Raw genomic sequence first — 23,422 nt, 5'->3', positions numbered from 1 at the left:
AGAATTTTTTTTTTTTTTCACTAAGGTTGGAGTTAGAACTAGGGTTAGGGTTAGGGGTAGGGGTAGGGTTAGGGGTAGGGTTAGGGGTAGGGTTAGGGTTAGGGGTAGGGTTAGGGTTTCGGTATGTGCACACGTATTCTGGTCCTCTGCGGATTTTTCCGCAGCGGATTTGATAAATCCGCAGTGCTAAACCGCTGCGGATTTATGGCAGATTTACCGCGGTTTTTCTGCGCATTTCACTGCGGTTTTACAACTGCGATTTTCTATTGGAGCAGTTGTAAAACCGCTGTGGAATCCGCAGAAAGAAGTGACATGCTGCGGAATGTAAACCGCTGCGTTTCCGTGCAGTTTTTCCGCAGCATGTGTACAGCGATTTTTGTTTCCCATAGGTTTACATTGAAATGTAAACTCATGGGAAACTGCTGCGGATCCGCAGCGTTTTCCGAAGCGTGTGCACATACCTTTAGAATTAGGCTATGTGCACACGGTGCGGATTTGGCTGCGGATCCGCAGCGGATTGGCCGCTGCGGATCCGCAGCAGTGTTCCATCAGGTTTACAGTACCATGTAAACCTATGGAAAACCAAATCCGCTGTGCCCATGGTGCGGAAAATACCGCACGGAAACGCTGCGTTGTATTTTCCGCAGCATGTCAATTCTTTGTGCGGATTCCGCAGCGTTTTACACCTATTCCTCAATAGGAATCCGCAGGTGAAATCCACAGTAAATCCGCAGGTAAAACGCAGTGCCTTTTACCCGCGGATTTTTCAAAAATGGTGCGGAAAAATCTCACACGAATCCGCAACGTGGGTACATAGCCTTAGGGTTAGGGTTGGGTTGGAATTAGGGTTGTGGTTAGGGTTAGGGGTGTGTTGGGGTTAGGGTTGTGGTTAGGGGTGTGTTGCGGTTAGGGTTGTGGTTAGGGTTACGGCTACAGTTGGGATAAGGGTTAGGGGTGTGTTGGCGTTAGAATTGAGGGGTTTCCACTGTTTAGGCACATCAGGGGGTCTCCAAACGCAACATGGCGCCACCATTGATTCCAGCCAATCTTTTATTCAAAAAGTCAAATGGTGCTCCTTCCCTTCCGAGCCCCGACGTGTGCCCAAACAGTGGTTTACCCCCACATATGGGGTATCAGTGTACTCAGGACAAACTGGGCAACAATTACTGGGGTCCAATTTCTCCTGTTACCCTTGAGAAAATAAAAAATTGCTTGCTAAAACATCATTTTTGAGGAAAGTAAAATGATTTTTTATTTTCACGGCTCTGCGTTGTAAACGTCTGTGAAGCACTTGGGGGTTCAAAGTGCTCACCACATATCTAGATAAGTTCCTTGGGGGGTCTAGTTTCCAAAATGGGGTCACTTGTGGGGGGTTTCTACTGTTTAGGCACACCAGGGGCTCTGCAAACGCAACGTGACGCCCGCAGACCATTCCATCAAAGTCTGCATTTCAAAACGTCACTACTTGACTTCCGAGCCCCGACATGTGCCCAAACAGTGGTTTACCCCCACATATGGGGTATCAGCGTACTCAGGACAAACTGGGCAACAATTACTGGGGTCCAATTTCTCCTGTTACCCTTGAGAAAATAAAAAATTGCTTGCTAAAACATCATTTTTGAGGAAAGAAAAATGATTTTTTATTTTCACGGCTCTGCGTTGTAAACGTCTGTGAAGCACTTGGGGGTTCAAAGTGCTCACCACATATCTAGATAAGTTCCTTGGGGGGTCTAGTTTCCAAAATGGGGTCACTTGTGGGGGGTTTCTACTGTTTAGGCACACCAGGGGCTCTGCAAACGCAACGTGACGCCCGCAGACCATTCCATCAAAGTCTGCATTTCAAAAGTCACTACTTCCCTTCTGAGCCCCGACGTGTGCCCAAACAGTGGTTTACCCCCACATATGGGGTATCAGCGTACTCAGGAGAAACTGGACAACAACTTTTGGGGTCCAATTTCTCCTGTAACCCTTGGGAAAATAAAAAATTCTGGGCTAAAAAATTATTTTTGAGGAAAGAAAACGTATTTATTATTTTCACTGCTCTGTGTTATAAACTTCTGTGAAGCACTTGGGGGTTCAAAGTGCTCACCTCACATCTAGATAAGTTCCTTTCGGGGTCTAGTTTCTAAAATGGGGTCACTTGTGGGGGGTTTCTACTGTTTAGCCACATCAGGGGCTCTGCAAACGCAACGTAACGCCCGCAGAGCATTCCATCAAAGTCTGCATTTCAAAACGTCACTACTTCACTTCCGAGCCCCGACATGTGCCCAAACTGTGGTTTACCCCCACATATGGGGTATCAGCGTACTCAGGAGAAACTGTACAACAACTTTTGGGGTCAAATTTCTCCTTTTACCCTTGGGAAAATAATAAATTGCAGGCTAAAAAATCATTTTAGAGAAAATAAAATTTTTATTTTATTTTCATGGCTCTGCGTTATAAACTTCTGTGAAGCACTTGGAAGTTCAAAGTCCTCACCACACATCTAGATTAGTTCCTTTGGGGGTCTAGTTTCCAAAATGGGGTCATATGTGGGGGATCTCCAATGTTTAGGCACACAGGGGCTCTCCAAACGTGACATGGTGTCCGCTAATGATTGGAGCTAATTTTCCATTTAAAAAGCCAATTGGCGTGCCTTCCCTTCCGAGCCCTGCCGTGCGCCCAAACAGTGGTTTACCCCCACATATGGGGTATCAGCGTACTCAGGACAAACTGGACAACAACATTTGCGGTCCAATTTCTCCTATTACCCTTGGCAAAATAGGAAATTCCAGGCTAAAAATCATTTTTGAGGAAAGAAAAATTAATTTTTATTTTCATGGCTCTGCATTATAAACTTCTGTGAAGCACCTGGGGGTTTAAAGTGCTCAATATGCATCTAGATAAGTTCCTTGGGGGGTCTAGTTTCCAAAATGGGGTCACTTGTGGGGGAGCTCCAATGCATAGGCACACAGGGGCTCTCTAAACGCGACATGGTGTCCGCTAACAATTGGAGCTAATTTTCCATTCAAAAAGTCAAATGGCGCGCCTTCCCTTCCGAGCCCTGCCGTGTGCCCAAACAGTGGTTTACCCCCACATATGAGGTATCGGCGTACTCGGGAGAAATTGCCCAACAAATTTTAGGATTCATTTTATCCTATTGCCCATGTGAAAATGAAAAACTGAGGCGAAAAGAATTTTTTTGTGAAAAAAAAAAGTACTTTTTCATTTTTACAGATCAATTTGTGAAGCACCTGAGGGTTTAAAGTGCTCAATATGCATCTAGATAAGTTCCTTGGGGGGTCTAGTTTCCAAAATGGGGTCATTTGTGGGGGAGCTCCAATGTTTAGGCACACGGGGGCTCTCCAAACACGACATGGTGTCCGCTAACGATGGAGATAATTTTTCATTCAAAAAGTCAAATGGCGCTCCTTCCCTTCCGAACCTTACCATGTGCCCAAACAGTGGTTTACCCCCACATGTGAGGTATTGGTGTACTCATGAGAAATTGCCCAACAAATTTTAGGATCCATTTTATCCTGTTGCCCATGTGAAAATGAAAAAAATTGAGGCTAAAAGAATTTTTTTGTGAAAAAAAAGTACTTTTTCATTTTTACGGATCAATTTGTGAAGCCCCCGGGGGTTCAAAGTTCTCACTATGCATCTAGATAAGTTCCTTGGGGCGTCTAGTTTCCAAAATGGGGTCACGTGTGGGGGAGCTCCAATTTTTAGGCACACGGGGGCTCTCCAAACGTGACATGGTGTCCGCTAAAGAGTGGAGCCAATTTTTCATTCAAAAAGTCAAATGGCGCTCCTTCCCTTCCAAGCCCTGCCGTGCGCCCAAACAGTGGTTTACCCCCACATATGAGGTATCAGCGTACTCAGGACAAATTGGACAACAACTTTCGTGGTTCAGTTTCTCCTTGTACCATTGGGAAAATAAAAAAAATGTTGCTAAAAGATAATTTTTGTGACTAAAAAGTTAAATGTTCATTTTTTCCTTCCATGTTGCTTCTGCTGCTGTGAAGCACCTGAAGGGTTAAAAAACTTCTTGAATGTGGTTTTGAGCACCTTGAGGGGTGCATTTTTTAGAATGGTGTCACTTTTGGGTATTTTCAGCCATATAGACCCCTCAAACTGACTTCAAATGTGAGGTGGTCCCTAAAAAAAATGGTTTTGTAAATTTCGTTGTAAAAATGAGAAATCGCTGGTCAAATTTTAACTCTTATAACTTCCTAGCAAAAAAAAATTTTGTTTCCAAAATTGTGCTGGTGTAAAGTAGACATGTGGGAAATGTTATTTATTAACTATTTTGTGTCACATAACTCTCTGGTTTAACAGAATAAAAATTCAAAATGTGAAAATTGCGAAATTTTCAAAATTTTCGCCAAATTTCCGTTTTTATCACAAATAAACGCAGAATTTATTGACCTAAATTTACCACTAACATGAAGCCCAATATGTCACAAAAAAACAATCTCAGAACCGCTAGGATCCGTTGAAGCGTTCCTGAGTTATTACCTCATAAAGGGACACTGGTCAGAATTGCAAAAAACGGCCAGGTCATTAAGGTCAAAATAGGCTGGGTCATGAAGGGGTTAAAAGGATACCTGGGTTGGAGAAATCCGTCTTGTGTTTCTTTTTTAATCTGTGTTTGAAGTTAATGAGGATGCTTCATAGCAGACAGAGAAGTTCCTGATTCTGGGCTCCCTCTGCAGTCTGTGGCAGAGGGCGGTCTGTGTCCGCACGGTAATAAATTGTGTTATTTCCAGCTTTACAGAAGAACGATATCACCACAGAAATGATAAGAATAATAGGCCTCTGTTACCACAACATTTTTATAAGTATAGATTAAGAATTTTTTCGTGTGGGGGTGCATTTATTCATTCATGGATGTATTTTTAGGAACTGTCCTTGGTTAGTTGCTTATAAGGAGAACCAACTTTCGTGTCAGAGATTGGGGACTGTGAGAGCTTGTGGCTCTCTCCAGACACCCTAGCGGAATTTACCATAGGTGAACCTTCCTGAGGAACCGTGGAAAGACATCATTGCACAGAAAGCGGAATTAATGAACCTTTATTGATGCTCTCCTTTCATAATGGCTGCATACCAGATACCTATCTTGGTGCTGCTGCATTGTTCGCTATGTGGTCATGCAGAAATCCCTATATATGTGTGTGTGTGGTTCTTGTGTGACTAAACCTATAGGGGTTATGTTTATACAAAGTTTGTGGCCAATATCTGTAAATGCCATGCTGTGTAGGACTTATTGGTCTCTGTGGGGTCCTTTGGTGCACACTTACACGTTTGTATTTGAACAAGGTTTGAGGGTGTTCTCCCCCTTGAATCGACCTGAAGCTCAGACTGGTTTTGTACCTAACCACTTGCTGGCAGCATATTGTGGTATCTGAGGACTTTTCATTGAAAGCCTGTGAATGTACAGTCCACATGCATTGGTGCAATCTACCTACAATGTAATCCTATACGGTTACCATCTGTCTTGGGATCATCATATCTTTTGTTGCAGTTTGTTAAATATTAAGGCTATGTGGACACGTTCAGGTTTTTTCACGTTTTTTCACGATAAAAACGCTATATAAACGCATACATATGCATCCTATCATTTAGAATGCATTCGACAATTTTTGCGCACATGATGCGTTTTTTTCCGCGAAAAAACGCATCGCTTTAAAAAAAAAAAAAAGCAGCATCTTCATTAATTTTGCGTTTTTTTTTTTTTCACGTTTTTACCGCTATTTAATGCATTGGGAAAAACGCACAAAAAAAACAAAAAAAAAAGCACGAAAAAAAACGCATGCGTATTTCTGGCAGAAATGTCCGGTTTTTGCCAGGAAATTTCTGCAAGAAATCCTGACATGTGCACATACCCTAAAAACTGACGTTATCATCTTTCGCCTTTTTTTTTTATTTCCAATTTACTTTTGAGATTTTTTTTGTGCGGTGTCGTGTTTTATTGGTAAGCGAAATCTGCACCCACCGTGCTTGTACTCCTGTACAGATCTGCTTAACCTATTCTGAGTTACGGTATTCCTGAAATTTCCATATATGTTAGGAATTTTATTCCTATATTTATTATAATGCTAAGTCATGATAAAGGTGTGTATTGGTATGGTGATTATGCATAGGCTAGGTGGACAGTTAGCCTACGACGTACACAGACGTTGCCATAGGCCTTTATTCACCTGACAAAGGCCAAATATGTGTTATTTTAGCCTCCGTCTGGCAGGTATGTTGTCTGCGTGTTGTTTCTGCGTGTTGTTTCTTTTGATCTAGTCTATAGGAAGACGCCAGACTTTTCTTTCCTATGCAAAAGGAAGCTGCAAAGAAACACATACTGTTTGGTATAAATTTCTTTACAATGGGTACCTGTGGGGGCTTGATGCTTCGGCTATACCTCCTGAGTTGTATGCATCCAACATTGGGCACAAACGTAGCCTAGTTTTGTGATTTTAGCTATGGTATCTGCTTACGGTATATTGGGTTAATTAGCAAGGCTTTCATTGACAATATTTCCAGTCCATTTACATTAATGTGTGCCTTTTGTGCATAGGAAATGTTGTGGGTCAGTGCCCAGAAAGCCTGTGGGGTTAATGATCCTGGTGCGTCACAAAATTTTGTCCTGTTACTCAGTGCCAAATACAGACTAATTAGATATTGACAGCCATGATGTGTTGTCACTGTGTCACAACAATTAGGAGCTTACCAGCACAAGGGATGCACTGAAGAGTCTGACCTTGAAGGACCAGACTCATCTAGGATACTTGCCCCTAGAGATCTCCAGGCTGCTGAACTTCACTAGCACTGTCAGTGGTCTTACTGTAGTGGGGTTTTATTTATTTTATATCGCTTTAGGGCTGAAGAGGCTGTGAGACTGTGTTCACATGTTACGGCTGAGAGCTGTGTGATAAAACGGCACTTTGTCTTCTGAGGAGAGCCATGTGCTTCACCTGTGCTTACTGCAGATCCACACTTTATGCAGTGCCCTAGCGCCCCATGGTAATACCTAGTCCGTCTTATCCTCAATATCATCAGAATTATTTCACTAAAATATGTGACCTTTTAAGCCACGTTCAGTATTCGGTGAGTTTTTACCTCAGTATTTGTAAGCCAAATCCAGGAGTGGGCGATAAATGCAGAAGTGGTGACGTGTTTGTGTTATACTTTCCTCTGAGTGTCCCACTCCTGGTTTAGGCTTACAGATACTGAGGTAAAATACTGACCAAATACTAAAAGTGTGTGAACATGGTCTTAGGGGCAGCAGAATATTTTGCCAGTACCCTGCGGTTTGTCTAATGCTAGAACATATTGGTTTTATTTCCCATGTTGAAAATACCCCCATGCTGCAGTCTGTACATACAGAGTGCCCACATACATGTGCCCTAGTTGTAAGAGGTGTCCATAACTGTAGACCTGTGACACAAAAAGGAGGCGCTGTTTTTGTCATTAATCTTTCCTGTCCTCTGCACCAGTTGTCTATCTGCCTCGGGGGTTTTCTTGCAAATATCTGAGCCAACATTTGACATCTGTTATCCCCTCCCCCAATGCAAACAATTCCTCTGACATAACGCCAACGTGTTGAACAACATGTATTTGTGGTCTGTTCTAGACCAACTTTCTAGTCTTTCAATCCCCAAGACTCCAGTTTCCATGTGGAAGGATTATCATGGTCGCAAAGCCCCAGAACCTTACACCAGAGCGCGGCTTCCCGGTATTCAGGGTTAATGGCTGATGACAGACTTAAAACTGGCAGAATGTCAAAAGTGAAGTAGTATAGATAAAATACATCCTTCCTGCAGACCTCTGTTTATCCCTGGTTTACAGAGGAGAGCGAGTTCCTTGGTTACAGCTCTCTCTGCTGCCGGCTCTAAAATGCTGTATTCCCTTATATAAGGCCTAGAAACGAACAAGCTGAGTGCTAGAAAAGGTTAATTCTGTCCAAACCTAAGGTAAGTCACCATGACTTTTTTGTGGTTTTAGGCTTTGTGTGCAATGAATTCAGGATATATTTGGGCTGCTGAGAAAGATTTTCATCTCTATAGCGCCCAGTGCCATTATTGTTATGACTTGGACACATACAGTACTTGTTTCCCTATGACTTTTTGTGGGGAAACATGTAGACTTGCTCTGCATGTGGTTACTCAGTAGATCTTATGGAAGATGATTGATCATAAACACATAGGTGAACATCACTGTAAATGGGGGGGGGGGGAAACAGACAAAATAAATGTAAAGTGTAATTTTCGTGTCTGAGAGAGATATAGATGAGCGTGTGGATATATTGATACATATATGCTAGCCACCTTAGGGAGAGACCCAAGTTGGGCTAAATGTAGCGGGACGAAAGAGACCGAAAAGCCCTCTACTTAAAGGAAATACATAGTGGATGCTTTCCTGAAACGGAAGGTACTTGCAAGCAGCATAATACAATCCATCCACTATGTATTTCCTTTAAGTAGAGGGCTTTTCGGTCTCTTTCGTCCCGCTACATTTAGCCCAACTTGGGTCTCTCCCTAAGGTGGCTAGCATATATGTATTGCTTGCTCACCGAGCCCCACTCCATACAGCCAACCAATTCCAGCCCTGTGCTGATGAGGGCCTAAAGCCCGAAACACGTGTCCACAGGTAGGAATTGGTTGGCTGTGTAAATTTAGAAACTAATCCGCAGCATTGCACGCTTGGCGGTTCCAAGCGCTGTGGATTAGACAGGGGTGGAAAGAGATGATTTGCATAGCTCCGCCTACTGCAAAGGATTCTGGGTAAACCTGCTATTCTTTGTATTATGCTGCTTGCAAGTACTTTCCGTTTCAGGAAAGCATCCACTATGGATATATTGATGGATAGATGAATATAAATACCGTACATTCCCGTGAATCTGTGGATTGTAGGGTGTCCTGGGCTGCAGTCTGTGTACAAGGTTGAGACACTTGTTGCAGAAGCTGGAATGATCGTTACTGGAAATATAGATGTAAAATCGGGTATGTGACAAGAGGCAGGGGGAAAACCAATGACTAATGGAGTTTGATTCCAGATGCACCAGACTTGATCTCCACTTATAATCAAAATGGTGATAAGCTGAGGACAGAGCCTTTTTATTCCCCTATCCACATTGCAACATTGGGAGGATAAGTTGTAAGCGAAGTGAGCTTCAGGCCAGCCGCCATTGAGGTGCATCTTAGGAATTCTATAGGTTTGTGTGTCGTTGTGTAATGCCTCCGCATGTCGCTATATTCTCTTCTAATGAAAAATGTGGTAAATGTAATACTGCATGCTCTTACTTGGCACAATGGTTCATTTTCTTTTGGGTTGCATACAAAATCAAAAGCATTCAGGAGTAAATGGTATGCCAAAATATTCCATAACCCATTTTTTGTTTTTGCATTTGTTTTTTGCTCCCTTGCTTTCTAGAGCCATAACTTTATTTTTCCGTCAATGGACATGTGAGGGCTTTTTATGCCGGACAAGTTGTACTGTTGAACGACACCATTGGTTTTACCATATCATGTACTGGAAATCGAGGAAAAAAATTCCAAGTGCGGTGAAACTGCAAAAAAAAGTGTAATTCCACACCTTTTTTTAACTCCATGTTCACCAAATGCTAAAACTAACCTGCCATTTTGATTCTCCAAGTCATTAAGAGTTCACAGATGCCAAACTTATATAGGTTGTTTTTTTACTTAACTGATGAAAACATTTTTTAATTTTTTTTTAATTTAAAATAAAAAAAATTGTGCCATTTTCCGGGACATGTAGCGTCTCCATTTTTCATGATCTCGGGCTGGCTTAGGGCTTATTTTTTGAGAACCAAGCTGATGTATTTATTGATACTATTTTTGTGTAGATATGATCTTTTGATCGCCCATTAACGCATTTTAAAGATTGCCTTGCGCAGACGTGTACTACAGAGGACATAAAATGAACTTCAATCCAATATTGCGGCCAGCATGCAGCCAGCGGGTAAGGAAAGGGTGGATAAAACACCCGAAAACTCCGCCCATAAGACCGAAAACCGGTCCCGCCAAATTCAGGTGACAGGTTCCCTTTAATGCAATGTTGCAGCTACCAAAAAATAATTCTGGCATTTTGACTTTTTTTTTTTTGCTATGCTGCTTACAGTTTACAGCAAACCCCTGTGATTGCCATTGCCATGAGTGCCAATGAATTTTGAATGGGCGAGTCTAGAAGACAAGAAGCTGTGATCCCCTGCTAGCTTGTGCTACATGGAGCAGGGCTTCAGCCGTGCTCTATGTAGCAGAAATGCTCACTTGCTATGAGCGCCGACCTCTGGGTGGCAATCCGGCAGTGGCAATCACAGGGGTCTGCTGTAGACCCCAGGTTGTCGTGCCATACCATCAGCATGTGACACGGGCGTTGATGGGCATGATTAGTGATGCATTTCCTGCGCAATCACATTAAATGCCACTGTTAGAGAATGATAACGGTATTTAGCAGGTTAACAGCCGCGGGTGGAGCGCTCCACTGTACTGTTAGTCATAATCACACACCGCTCTGCAGTGAAATCAGGAGAGCGGCCATTACATATCACAATGGTAATGCCCCCTTTCATTTAAAATAAGTTCTGGAGGCTGACTCTCAGGGAGATGTGTCCGGCCCATAGATCTTAACAGCTAATTTACATATAAGAAAAACATGAATTTTTCTGGAATGAGACTTCGAATCGCAGAAATCAAGGTATCAGTTGATTCAACTCTCTATGACCTGCATGTCCATGTAGACGGCTTAGGAGGGTTGATCCTAGTAACATCTTCTCTGTAAGAGCTGTACATGACTGATTTGGTTATTTGCTAAATGAAGTGCTATATTTTCTAGTAGCAGACTATGGGGGCGCCGTACTGCAGGTCTGTACCACATGGGAGATATAACCACATTATTCTCTTTCTATATTTGTCTTTTGTGTATTTTGAGTTCTCGTTTGCATTTTATCAGAACACCTAAATATATACATAACTGCTTCCTGCAAGCCTTCACCGTCCGCCCACTCTCAGCGCAGCATTGTACAGATGCGGTGACTCTAGAAGAATGAAGTGAATGTAAAAATAGCTGTTAAACAGGATGATACAAATTCTTATGGCAAATTCATTTCTTTGTCAGCAGTCTGCAAACATTCCCCATTGGTTATCAGCTAGTAAAAGTTAAGTTAAACTTTAGATAGGCGGCTGCTCTCCAGGTTTCATTGGTTCTATGTTTGATCGCTATGAAGCCTCCAGCAATAATTTGTGTTTTATGGCATTCTCGTATTACAACATGCAGGCCAACATACTTTAATATGTAGTGTGGAACATGATGGACCGGAGTCTTTTTTTCAACCTATGTTCACCTTACTATTTTTCTATGCATGAATATTTTTAGATATAAATTCTCTGTCTGATTGTTTTTAGCCCTTGTGAAGACTGGCTACATTTTAAACCTTCTCTACCTTGATGTGAATTTTTTTTTTCTATTGAGAGCAACCAGAAAATGTTGTAGGGGCTACAGGAGCAATGCATGGCACCCAGATTCTCCTTGGCGATGAGACCCCATGGCATGATCTGCATTTGGCATAGTATCAGTTTTTCTCAAAATGTTTCTAATACTACCTCCCTACTTTCACGTTAGACTATGCTCAACCCTGTTTTATGAATTCAGTACAATCAGTTTACAGTAAGCAGAACTCAAGAAATGCATTTATGCGTGTCAGGTACATTAATCTACATTACTCATACCCGATCTTTGGCTTTCTAGGTATGAGAATCTAGACTATTTGTCACTTATCTGCAAAGATGACACTTAACGCCACACATCCTATTGTCGGCGCTCATTCCCACCGCATGACAGAAGTGAATGTGTATTCATTTCTTCAATTTCTGCTGATTTATAGATACATTTATAAAATGTAGAATACAATCACAAGAACTGCCCAAAGTACAATGCTAAAATGAGATCTGCTCCTAGCATTTTATATATGTTTAATCAGATTATGTTACAGATATTGGAAATTTATGGACTATTGGTAAATGCTTGATAACATAAGCAGAATTTTACTGTAGTCATAATACAGATTTTCTAGTACCAATTTGCACTTACAGTTAATGTACAACGGCCCTATTTAAAAAGACTACTTCTGAATTAGACAGGTGAAGCACGCTTGGGCTGCGGGTCCACAACCAGGAATATTAGCATTTTTGACTCTGTATATTTTTGCTGCGTCCAATACTGTGTCTTACATTACAAAGACAGTGGATGGGATTTATAGGAAGCTCATGCTCACTGTGCTCCTTTTTAATGCTGCGTAAGCTCACCTGCGGTGTGGGTTTCCGAGCCACAGCAGGTAAATTTCTGGGGGAGCCCTCTATTCTTGATAACCAGCCTTGATGCTAACGCTGGCAACTGAGGGTTGCAACCCCATCTGTCAGTTTTGCCTAGCTGGTTCTCAAAAACACAGTGGAGCCCACACCGTGTTTTTTTTTTTTTTTTTTAAATTATGTATAGCGAAGGTGGCGGCTGATGAATACTCCCATCAGCTACTCCTGCTGTCACTGTTATTAGTGGCAGCAGGTGCAGGCTGATGTTAGTAATAGTCCCATCAACTGCTGCCTGCTCTCGCGGTTATCAGTTGAATATGTTGTTACTGACTTGAGGAGACTCTGCTGCTGAACACCGAACTTTAGAATAAAGTTCGGGTCAGGTACCAGAACTCGAACTTCCATGGGTCCGCTCATCCCTATTCTTTGTGAGAGGGCTACTGCCAGCCATCGATCTCCCTACAGAACAAAAGGACCAATCAATTGAATTCCATTGTTCCAATGCTTATTGCACCTGACACAAGTTTACACACAAGTTGCAGTGCTTGTAACTTCTCAGATGCAAGGAATTAATGGAAAATGACAATACAGAGTTGTTGTTGATGTGATTTTTCACATGATTTTATTTATTTTTATTTTATTCACTCATATAGCGCCATTAATTCCTCAAAACTTTACATACATCGCTGTCCCCATTGGGGCTTACAATCTAGATTCCCTATCAGTATGTTTTTGGAAACCGGAGAACCTGGAGCGGAAACCCACACAAACTCGGGGAGAACATACAAACTCCTTGCAGATGTTGTCCTTGATGGGATTTGACCCCAGCGCTGCAAAGAAATAGTGCTAACCACTGAGCCACTGTGTTACTTTGTTCTCTGCCTGTAACAAGGTTGTTTGCAAACTTTTTGTAATTATAGACATGTTGATAAGCGGAGCTGTTACTTAACCCCCTCTGACTGCAGTGCTGACTCTCCAATGCTATTGTCTTTAGCAGGCCGCAGCGGTGACATCACGTCAACCATGCTGGTAACTACCAAAACAAAACAGTGGCTCGCCGATGTATATGCAGGAGCTGCTAACAGGACGAAAATGTTTGGCGTGCCAATCGTGTACTGCCTTCACAGTTCATCCATCCAATACAAAGTAAATATGGGGCAGCTCACATAGGCAAACCACGCGCCTTCCGTACTGTCCCATACCTGTTCTCGTGCCACTTACTAGTTCTGTATTATGCATGTTTGCTGACCACATTAAGCACTTTGTACTTTTTGTCTTTAAAAGCCAAGACCTTTGTTGTTTTTTTTGGGTTGTCTCCAACAGGTCTGCATGTATAATAGAAATTTGTGATTTTTTTTTTAAATTTTTTTATTGTATCTGACTGTCAGTGTATATGTATACTTTAGTGTATGTGCCCAAGATCAGGAGTTGCAGCGTCAACCCCGCAGCGGCCAGATGTTACAGCATGGTGGATGGGATTTCAAGAAATCCCGTACCCCATATGCGTCCAGACGCCCTCTGTTCATCCTCGAAGACTGACGTGTGGCGCGTCTTTCCAGACCGCAGCATGTAGATTTCACCAATTGAATGTATTGAGCGTGGTGAATCCACACGGTTCAGTGAAGACATGCGGATTTACCTGCGTTCAATAGACGGCAGCGCTTTGGACACAGAGAACATGCACTGCTTCCAAAGCACTGCCACTTCTGGATCGTGGGCACCCGGCCTTACATTACATCTAGCTGTAAAAATCTACTTTATGCAGATACTTTGTGTCTCTGGACTACATTCCCAAGTACATATGCTAATTGTAGCTATTGATTACTGGCCTTTGTTCTCAGAATGTAGAACATGAATACATCATTGGAGCCTGAATTAGAAGAGCCGCTTATGTTAGGAGAACAGACATGTATTGATATGAATAAAAACTCTCCCTTTGTCTTCCGGGCTTAGTACTGATTGTACCTTCTTTTAAAATGACCAAAAGGCATCAAAGTGGCTCAGTTTTTAGACATTGATAGTACAACTAGCACCCGATCCTTTTATCTTTTTATCTGGCTGCATTCTTTTCATCTAATTCTAAAACTCAATTTTTGTTACGTGTTCATCAGAGAACTCATTGGACTTTTTGCACATTGATGTTCATATAGAAACATTTTTAACAAAGATATAGCCACTTGTCTGAAGCTTTTTGTTTGCATATTAAGATCTAGTTGTATCTGAATCTATAAGGATGAACCAATAAAGTGTGACATTAACTTGTTGTGTTTTTCTTTCCAGATGTGCTTGGCGGTAGTGAACATGCATTCCTTGCTTGCTTCGGATATTCTGTTATGAGAAGCACACCATAACTAATTATACAAATTCTGTTCTCTGGTGCAGTATGGCTGGTTTCAAGAGAGGATATGATGGGAAGATTGCCGGACTTTATGACCTGGATAAGACCTTGGGTAGAGGACATTTTGCGGTTGTCAAGCTTGCACGTCATGTCTTCACTGGTGAAAAAGTAGCTGTGAAAGTGATTGACAAGACCAAATTAGACTCTTTAGCTACTGGACATCTTTTCCAAGAAGTCAGATGTATGAAACTGGTGCAACATCCTAACATAGTCCGTCTTTATGAAGTGATTGACACGCAGACCAAATTATATCTAATTTTGGAACTTGGAGATGGAGGCGATATGTACGACTACATAATGAAACACGAGGAAGGTCTCAGTGAGGATCTGGCCAAGAAATACTTTGCTCAAATAGTTCACGCAATATCTTACTGCCATAAGTTGCATGTGGTGCATAGGGACCTAAAACCTGAGAATGTTGTGTTCTTTGAAAAACAAGGACTTGTGAAGCTGACTGATTTTGGCTTTAGCAACAAGTTTCAGCCTGGGAAAAAGTTGACGACAAGCTGTGGCTCGCTGGCTTATTCAGCTCCTGAGATACTGCTGGGGGATGAATACGATGCTCCCGCTGTAGGTACGTGGTGGTGTTCTTTAGATATCTACTCGATTCCTGTGGAGTGATGAAATAACATTTTCTTTGTAGTCTTGCACAACTATTCCTTTCCATGGATGTGAAGTCACATCGACAATATAACACATTTTAATAAATCACAAAGGGTTAAACTGGACCCACGGATCGACTCCCTAAAATCCCAGCAAGATTGACATGATCCCTGGGAGACAGCGATTCTGTTCCAATAGTTCAGCTTTGATGGACATAATATAAATGAATCTCAGTTTGTATCGTATGGTTATGAAGTGGTCTTCAAGATCATGGAGTACATTCCCCACCCTTGCCCTAGGAAATGAAACCATTAGGAAATTTATTGGGTGATTTGCTCTGGTATTATTGGACAGGAACATAGAAAAGTTTGAAGAGAAGGAATATAAACCAGCTCACCCGTGATGCATAAGCTGAGTTTCGGGAGCACGGACTGGATGTGTCCAGGCGTGTAGAATCCAAGAGAAGAAAATGTCCTGCTTCACCAAATCCATGAAAAAAAAGTTTTCTTTATTCACAAAGTTAAACATGGAGGATACAAACTTCAGCACAAACCATATGGGTACGAATTTGTGCTGAAGTTTGTATCCTCCATGTTTAAGTTTGTGAATAAAGAAAACTTTTTTTTCACGGATTCGGTGAAGCTGGACATTATCTTCTCTAACATAGAAAAGTACCAAGTGATGGCATGCTATAAAATTCTCTTGCCACTTTCACTTTTGATTTAACAGTGCTAGGAAAAGTGGGCACATCCTCAATGGTGGTGCAAATCTTCATCCTCTGTTTAAGCACGCCCAAGATATTTGGAGATACTTTATTATTGGCGATTTTCACTCACCAGCACTATAGTTTTGGGCTGTTGTATGAAATGCTAACCTTAACCCCTTTACCCCCTCTACCTGTTTAAAAATGTATTCAGGCACTTTTTTTTTTTTTACACCTTTTTGACACACGAGGTGATTAGGCTAATGTAGGAAGCGTCTAGCTAGAATTCATGTATGTTTTGGACATGGGAAAAGCTATAAATGTTCCCTTTTACTGGTATTAACAGTGTAGAACATTTGAAAGACCCTTATCAGACCTCTAATTCTTCTCACAAACTCTATAGCAATGGCTTCTTTAGAAGAGCCAGTTATCGGCATTCGTAGTAACGTTCTTTCCCAATCATTGTGACATCTAAATAGGCCAGCCATCAACGGACGAACAAAACTTGTTAGTTAAGTGCAATACTTCATACATGCTTAAAAATACTCCTTGCACATAGTCCCATGTAAACAGGAGATTTTATGTCGGAAATGATGATGCTGTATGGGGACAGAACGAATCTTACTAGAGATTGCTCTGTCTGCAATGCTGTTTCGACTACCTATGTAAAGGAGGCAGTAAATGACTACTGATATATATGGCTTATATACAGCTGATTGGCAGTTTTTTTGTGGTCTGGATCGGCCTCTAAATTGGCCATGATGGCCCATTTGCGCAGGCTGATCAATAGCACGATGGCACAATAGCACGATGTGCTGCTGAGCACATGATGATCTCTACATGTAGCGATCACACTGATTGGCAGAAGTGGATGTATGCAGTGCGTAATTATAATTAACAGGCGATCAGATTCCAAGTCACCATTTCCCAATATATATATATATTTTTTTTACGTTATAGCCATGATGTGTGTTTATATTTTTTTTTTCTAAGAGTACCAATCCCATTTCATTTTTTTTCCCCTCTCTTTCTTTTTCTCCTTCTAACATTGTGGGGTTTACTTGTAAGCCAGAATGTTTGCCCCCATGGTGTGTGTCACTTGCTAGGTGTGCTCCTGTGGTCATACCCTTATTTTCTGGGGATGATAGCAGGGTTTCCTGTACCAATGGGTGCAGCAGAAAAGCCACCAGCCGCCCTGGGTTATGGTTTTCTTTTCTATATTTTCACATAAAGGAAACCATTTGAGCTGTGGCTCTAGATGTCATCAGTCATCGCATTTACCCATGGTGTCAGCCAGCTCCTAGATAATAAAGCAATCAAATGAATGTAAACTCTGCAGAGTTTGTTGGCTTTATGGTGTAAACATTGTATTTACTCCTCAGTTCTGCATCCCTTATTAGTGCTTCTTCCCCCCCCCCCCCCCCCCCCCCCAAAAAAAAAAAATGTACTTGTTTTGTTGGCGCTGTGTGCAGCATGTGTAGCTGCTGGAGCGGAGCCTGGAGACTAGTACATGAATGTCTGCTGTGCATGGCTTCCGTGGCTGGCTCCCTATGTGCGAGGAGTGACATCACTGGTCACCATGGGAACGGCTGCAGCATGGACTTCATTAGCAGATAGCACTTGAAATGATAACTGAGCGTTGTTCAGTTTCACGTGTATTCACACGTGCCTGCTGCTTTGCGATGGCATTTTTTTTTTTTTGCAAGATTGCTGCCCAAAATAACAACTCTGTAGTTTTATATAAACTGTTGTTTTGCAAAACTGTTAATTATTCTTTTTTTTTAATTTATTTATTTATTTATTAATTTATTTATTTTACCCTTTAATAACGCAATACGCTGCCGAGTCACCGAAATATTTTTCACAAAATCCTCCTTATTTTGCTTGGAACTTACTGGGCTCTCTATAGCATCATAGAGATTATGAACAGTTTTATTGGTGGGGTCTTCATGCTGGAGCACTGTTTCTGCAGATGAAATGTCCAAATGGGGATTTAAATCCCTATTCTCACCAATAGACAGATGGCTATAGCTCAGGATATGATTTGACTACACACTGTCACTATGACAACAAATAAGAAGCAAACATCAGAATCTCCGCCTCGGGCCTGTAACGACCACAGATCTTGCTTCTCCCTCTCTTAGATGCTGTTAAAGAAAAGAAAAACCTTTGTTGTTGTTTAGTGGTTCTTTCACTCTTCTGGTAGGACAAACTTGGTACCTGAAAAATAAATGATGATGCTTTAAACCCCTAAAGGGAATCTGTCACCGGGTTTTTCCTACCCAATCTCGGAGCAACCCTGATTCCTGCGATGTATCACTTTCAGGGCTGCCTGCTGCAGTTTTGATAAAATCCCTGTTTATCTGCTGCAGATCTAGTAGTTCTCTGAATGCTGAGCTCTGTATAACCCCGCCCACACCACTGATTGGTAGCTTTCTGTGTGCACTGTGCATATGCAGAAAGTGGCCAAGCAGTGATGAAGGTGTGGTTACACACAGGTCATGAATGAGGGACTACGGTACATGGTTTTCTAGTTCTCTATTGATAATCTCCTGCTGATTAAAACTGTGATTATCAAAACTACAGCAAGCAGCCCAGTAAAGAGATACATCACTGGAATTGGGATCTCTTCCCATTCCATTATGCTGCTCTCAGATTTGGTGGCAATAACCTGGTGACTGATTCCGCTTATTATTGGGAATGGAAACCCAGTTTGTAGATCCAGAGATGGCCACTCTTCCCTGTGATGAGTGGCTACCTTCTCATAATTCCCCGGCCTTTCTTCTCAGCCTTTATCTAAATTGCATTTAGTACATTCTGAGAGCAGATGTGAAGAATTAGATGCTATAATTAGAATGAGAACATTACAGGCTATCATTGAAAAGCTGCACTCCTAAAGCTTTCCGTCTATGCCGATTCATTAATTTTAGATTAATCTTTTTGTTCTTGCTTCGTTTTATAGCCACGGAACTATTTATACCTGCAAGACAAGTTCTGTCCACCACTTATAGGACTGATGGAAACATCCATTTACAAGGCTCCACAAATTATAGGCTGCAATCTGCACGATGTACCAAAATAAATGTCCGGCTGGACGATCTGCAGGGGCCACGCTCAGTGCGCTGCCCACCCGTTTTATCTAGATTCTCCCTCCCTTATTACTGCTTCTCTCGAGTTTCCTCTCTTGAACTTTGCTGTTTCCAGTCTTCAGAAGGAACTGTGTCAATTTTCTTATCTTTGTTTTGCAATCACGGTTTGTCCTCTCCTGTACTTTCAGCGAGTTAAGGAATGTAAAGGAACAATAAACAGAACGTCCCCTTTATAATGGCTTTTTCCTCCAAATTAATGGCTAGGATTGTTAGATTATACGGTATAATTTCTACCTTTTTGGCTTTTCATTTAAAAAAAATAAAATAAAAAAAATCTGCCTTAAATTATAAGACCTTTTGAATGGTTTTAGAAAAAAAAAACATAGTAAAAGTGACCTTCCTGAAAGTGTTTGATCCTTTCACAAGCCTTACAACATGACCAGGGAATTTAGCCTAGCCAGAAAACGAATATCTCTGGTCATTTGACGAAACTCATTAAAGGACCAAACCTAGGAAAGTTAACTTGTAGGATGGCATCTACTACAAGGGTGACACTTTCAAGAATTTTCTTTTCTTCTGAGGGATCTAATTTGTATATTTTCCCCCCATGAAGTATTGCTAATAGGATTCCATACCCGGTGTGCCCCCTTAAAGAGCACCTGTAACCTTAAAAAAAAAAAAAAGAAAAGTAAAAAGTCCCTGAGCTCCCTGACTCGGGCGCTGTTTTTCTGTTTTACACTGGGTCGTTCTACTGCAGAGATACTTAGATTTATTGCTTTTTCCAGCACAATATGTGACATTTTTGCACTATGGGCAACTGGGCGTACGTTCAGAGTTGGTTCTAGGGGCTTGTGCTTTCACCCCTCTATCCCTGACTCTGCCAATCACAGCTCGGCAACTGATTTTGCAGCCTATAAGTCTCGGAGATTGCCGATCTGTGATTGGCAGTGTCTGGGTTGGAGGTATGAAAAAGTAAAGACCCTGAGGAGACTGTGAAGGAACCTCAAATATTGTGCTCCAAAAGAAGCATATGGGGATATCTCTGGAATGGAGCAACATCGTGCAAAACAGAAAAAACGGCAGAATTGGGGGCGCTCAGGGATTTTCACATGTTATTCAACTTAAAGGGAACTGTCACCAGCTCAATAAAATTAAGGTGAGCTAGTCAATAGTTGATACAGCAGCCTAGAAACCGAAAACTAAAGCTTGAGGGACCTGTTATATCATGGACCAAAATGACTATAATTTCATTGGGTTTCTGTCATGGTGCCTATTGGAGGCTCCTAATAGAGCCTTCTCACGCAGATGTGAACTAGCCTCAAACTTGGGGATTCATACCAAAAGGGTGAACTTTTTTGGCCAGGATCATTAAAGGACCCAAAAACGGATGCAATAAGATCTTTTTATGGAAGCTGAAATTCAAAAGGTCAGAAAAGGCCACAGCTATGTTGTAATATGATGTTGAGTCTGATTATGTCCTTGGGAGTACTTGGCCTGGAAATCAGGAGAAACCATGGAGGAATATTGCTTGGCAAGGTTTTACTAATGTAAGCTAGTTTTGGTGTTGGGGAAACTAACTGCATGGAGTTCCCACCATGATGTACTTTTATTTCTGCTTATCCGGGGATATTCGTTCACATTCTTGTGGTGCTATTGGGCCCACTCTTTGTCTTGCTACATTTCCTTTCTATCTAGCTCTTGATTTAGGCTATAGAATATATATCATCTAAACACAACATGGCGCCATGAATGTCGGGACCCCCCATTCACAAGGGAATCGTGAAAACCAATTACTACGTCCATTTCATGAATGAGGAGTACACGATTTGTAGCAAGTTTTAACTGTTTGAGGGCTGCCGATCATCTTGTTTTCTTCATGTCCCCCTTCTCTGTTTGTACACACTTCTGAACATAATCCTCTGCATTTATGATTTTGCCTTTTTCCCATTCCTAGGTGTAACTGTACTCCTATTTTCTGCCTTGTAGACCTCTGGAATATTGTTCATGGAGCCGAGTCCTGGACGCCATGAGCAGGTCTTAATACAGTTTTTGTCCATGTGCATTACTGGGTCTTTCTGTCTTGTTTTGCCAGAGATGAGCTGGGCAAACACTGTTACGTCTGCAGCTGTACATGTGCTTTTGCTTCTGGATCATTATATGCGATGGGCAGTCATTGGAAATGTGCTGTGTAATTCCCTCCTTAATGGAAATGATGTGCAGCACACTGTGCACATAAATTGCTCTGTGCCCTGTGGCTTTCTGTCCTGCTGTACAGGCTGGCATACATTTTTTTTTCCTTCCTGTCATTAACCCTGTATGATCCTATCCTTTGAACCAGGAGATCGGTATACACAGAATGAGCTGGTCATCACTGATGAAATTCGTCCCATATTCAAGTAATATAATTATTTTTATTAAAGATTTAAGTGACTCACTTGGCTATTAAAATTGCCATGCTTTGGGGGCTAGACTGGATTCTAAAATTGTCAGATCCTATGAGGAATTAGAAGGGATAGGGCATAAGATCAGGGGTTGCAAATTTTGTGACCTGGTGACAAAGAAACAACCCAGCTAGAGGAGGCGGTCAGGGGCATAAATGACATAAAACAGAAAATGTTAGTCTAGTTGCTCTGAGATACATGGATCTATGTGTATGATGGTTGTAACGTAATGTCTTGTAAAGTTTGCCTGTATTGGTCTCTGCACATTTACTACCATAGTTCCTGGGAAAGTGTTTGTGCTCATACGTCTTTGATAATGCATTTTTTGGCCTTCAGATTTCTCCCGTGCACTTGTACACTCGAGGCTGCATGTGTTCTCGATGGAGAGAGGCGAGTAGGCAGCTGCAGTGGCTTGTCATGTGTGAGAATAAAAGGATTAGGCATAATAGTTCAGCTTGCCCCAGTCATGAGGTTCCCCATACACAATACATGGTTGACCAGTCATTGAGCTGGGTACACAATGCTCCTAGGATCTGCTGCAGGCGTCTAACTTATTGGGCTGCTCTCCATCAATTTCTATATTTTAATGCCCAACTAAAGGTAAAAAATAAATAAATTTTAACTTTGTCTTTATAATCTAGGGTCATCAATCAATCAATCAATCAATCATCTATTCTCCCATTCTCAAGCTTTTTTTTTCCTCAAGTCCGTATTACCTTTCTTCATTGGACAGGAGGCCTGAGGGTTTAGTCTAGACTAAGCTGCAAAGCCAGATGCAGGCCATGGGCTCACCAAATGTGTAAATAAAAATGTGGTTATTTATTATAACATGGACAGACAAAGACCTTCATAATAAACCATTAAAAAGCCAAAAAAAAAAAAAGCTCAAGCACACCACCGGATGTGTCCATATAAGGACCAGCATGACCATCTCTACCCTCACCTACTGTATTCTCACCCATCCCTTGTAGATTGTGAGTCTTCGCGGGCAGGGTCCTCATTCCTCCTGTACCAGTTATGACTTGTATTGTTTAAGATTATTGTACTTGTTTTTATGTATACCCCTCCTCACATGTAAAGTGCCATGGAATAAATGGCGCTATAACAATAAATAATAATAATAACACCCCCCTCCTCCAATGTGCACGCTGAGGTATCCACAATAATACACTAAGCTGTATAAATGTAGAAAACCCTGGAGTAAAGTGACCATAGTCTAATCAGCCCAAGATTCATATATTTATAGAATGATCTAAAGAAGAGATGAGATGTACTCATATATGTGTAAAAGGTACCAAAATAGTAATGTGACTCAGATCAATCAATAGCAATAAAAATAAGTATTCAAGTCTTTCTAATAGACCAGGAAAAAATCCAGGGTAGGAAATAGCGCCAACTGCATGTGTGCACCAACAAGCCGGCAATTGCAATACAAGTATCAATTATGCACACCAAATTTAAACCCCTTAAAGGGAATCTGTCACCCCAAAAGTGGCCTATAAACTAAGGCCACTGGCATGAGGGGCTTATCTACAGCAATTCTGTAATGTTGTAGATAAGCCCCCGATGTATCTTGAAAGATGAGAAAAACAAGTTAGATTATACTCACCCAGGGGCGGTCCCGCTGCGGTCTGGTCCGATGGGCGTCACGGTCCTGGGCCTCCCATCTTCATACGATGTCGTCCTCTTCTTGTCTTCTTGTCGCGGCTCCTGCGCAGACGTACTTTATATGCACTGTTGAGGGCAGAGCAAAGTACTGCAATGCGCAGGCATCGGGAAAGGTCAGAGAGGCCCAGCACTTGTGCACTGCAGTACTTTGCTCTGCCCTCAACAGTGCATATAAAGTACACCTGTGCTGGAGCCACGGCAAGAAGACAAGAGGATGTGAT

The 23,422-nt window shown here is 41.7% G+C and overlaps 1 protein-coding gene across 1 annotated transcript in view; it reads left to right on the top strand.

Annotated features, from left to right (window-relative positions):
• SNRK (SNF related kinase) overlaps window positions 1–23,422 on the top strand; it is a 67,065-nt gene that overhangs the window by 28,247 nt on the left and 15,396 nt on the right. The window contains exon 2 of the mRNA XM_069730042.1: window positions 14,580–15,271. Within this exon, the coding sequence (XP_069586143.1) occupies window positions 14,683–15,271 (589 nt within the window). The 5' untranslated portion in view covers window positions 14,580–14,682. The remainder of the gene's footprint in view (window positions 1–14,579; window positions 15,272–23,422) is intronic.

The sequence above is a fragment of the Ranitomeya imitator genome, chromosome 6 (genome assembly GCF_032444005.1).
Source record: "Ranitomeya imitator isolate aRanImi1 chromosome 6, aRanImi1.pri, whole genome shotgun sequence".
NCBI lineage: Eukaryota > Metazoa > Chordata > Amphibia > Anura > Dendrobatidae > Ranitomeya > Ranitomeya imitator.
Note: the sequence above shows the minus strand (reverse complement) of the source record. Positions and strands in the feature narration are given on the sequence as shown.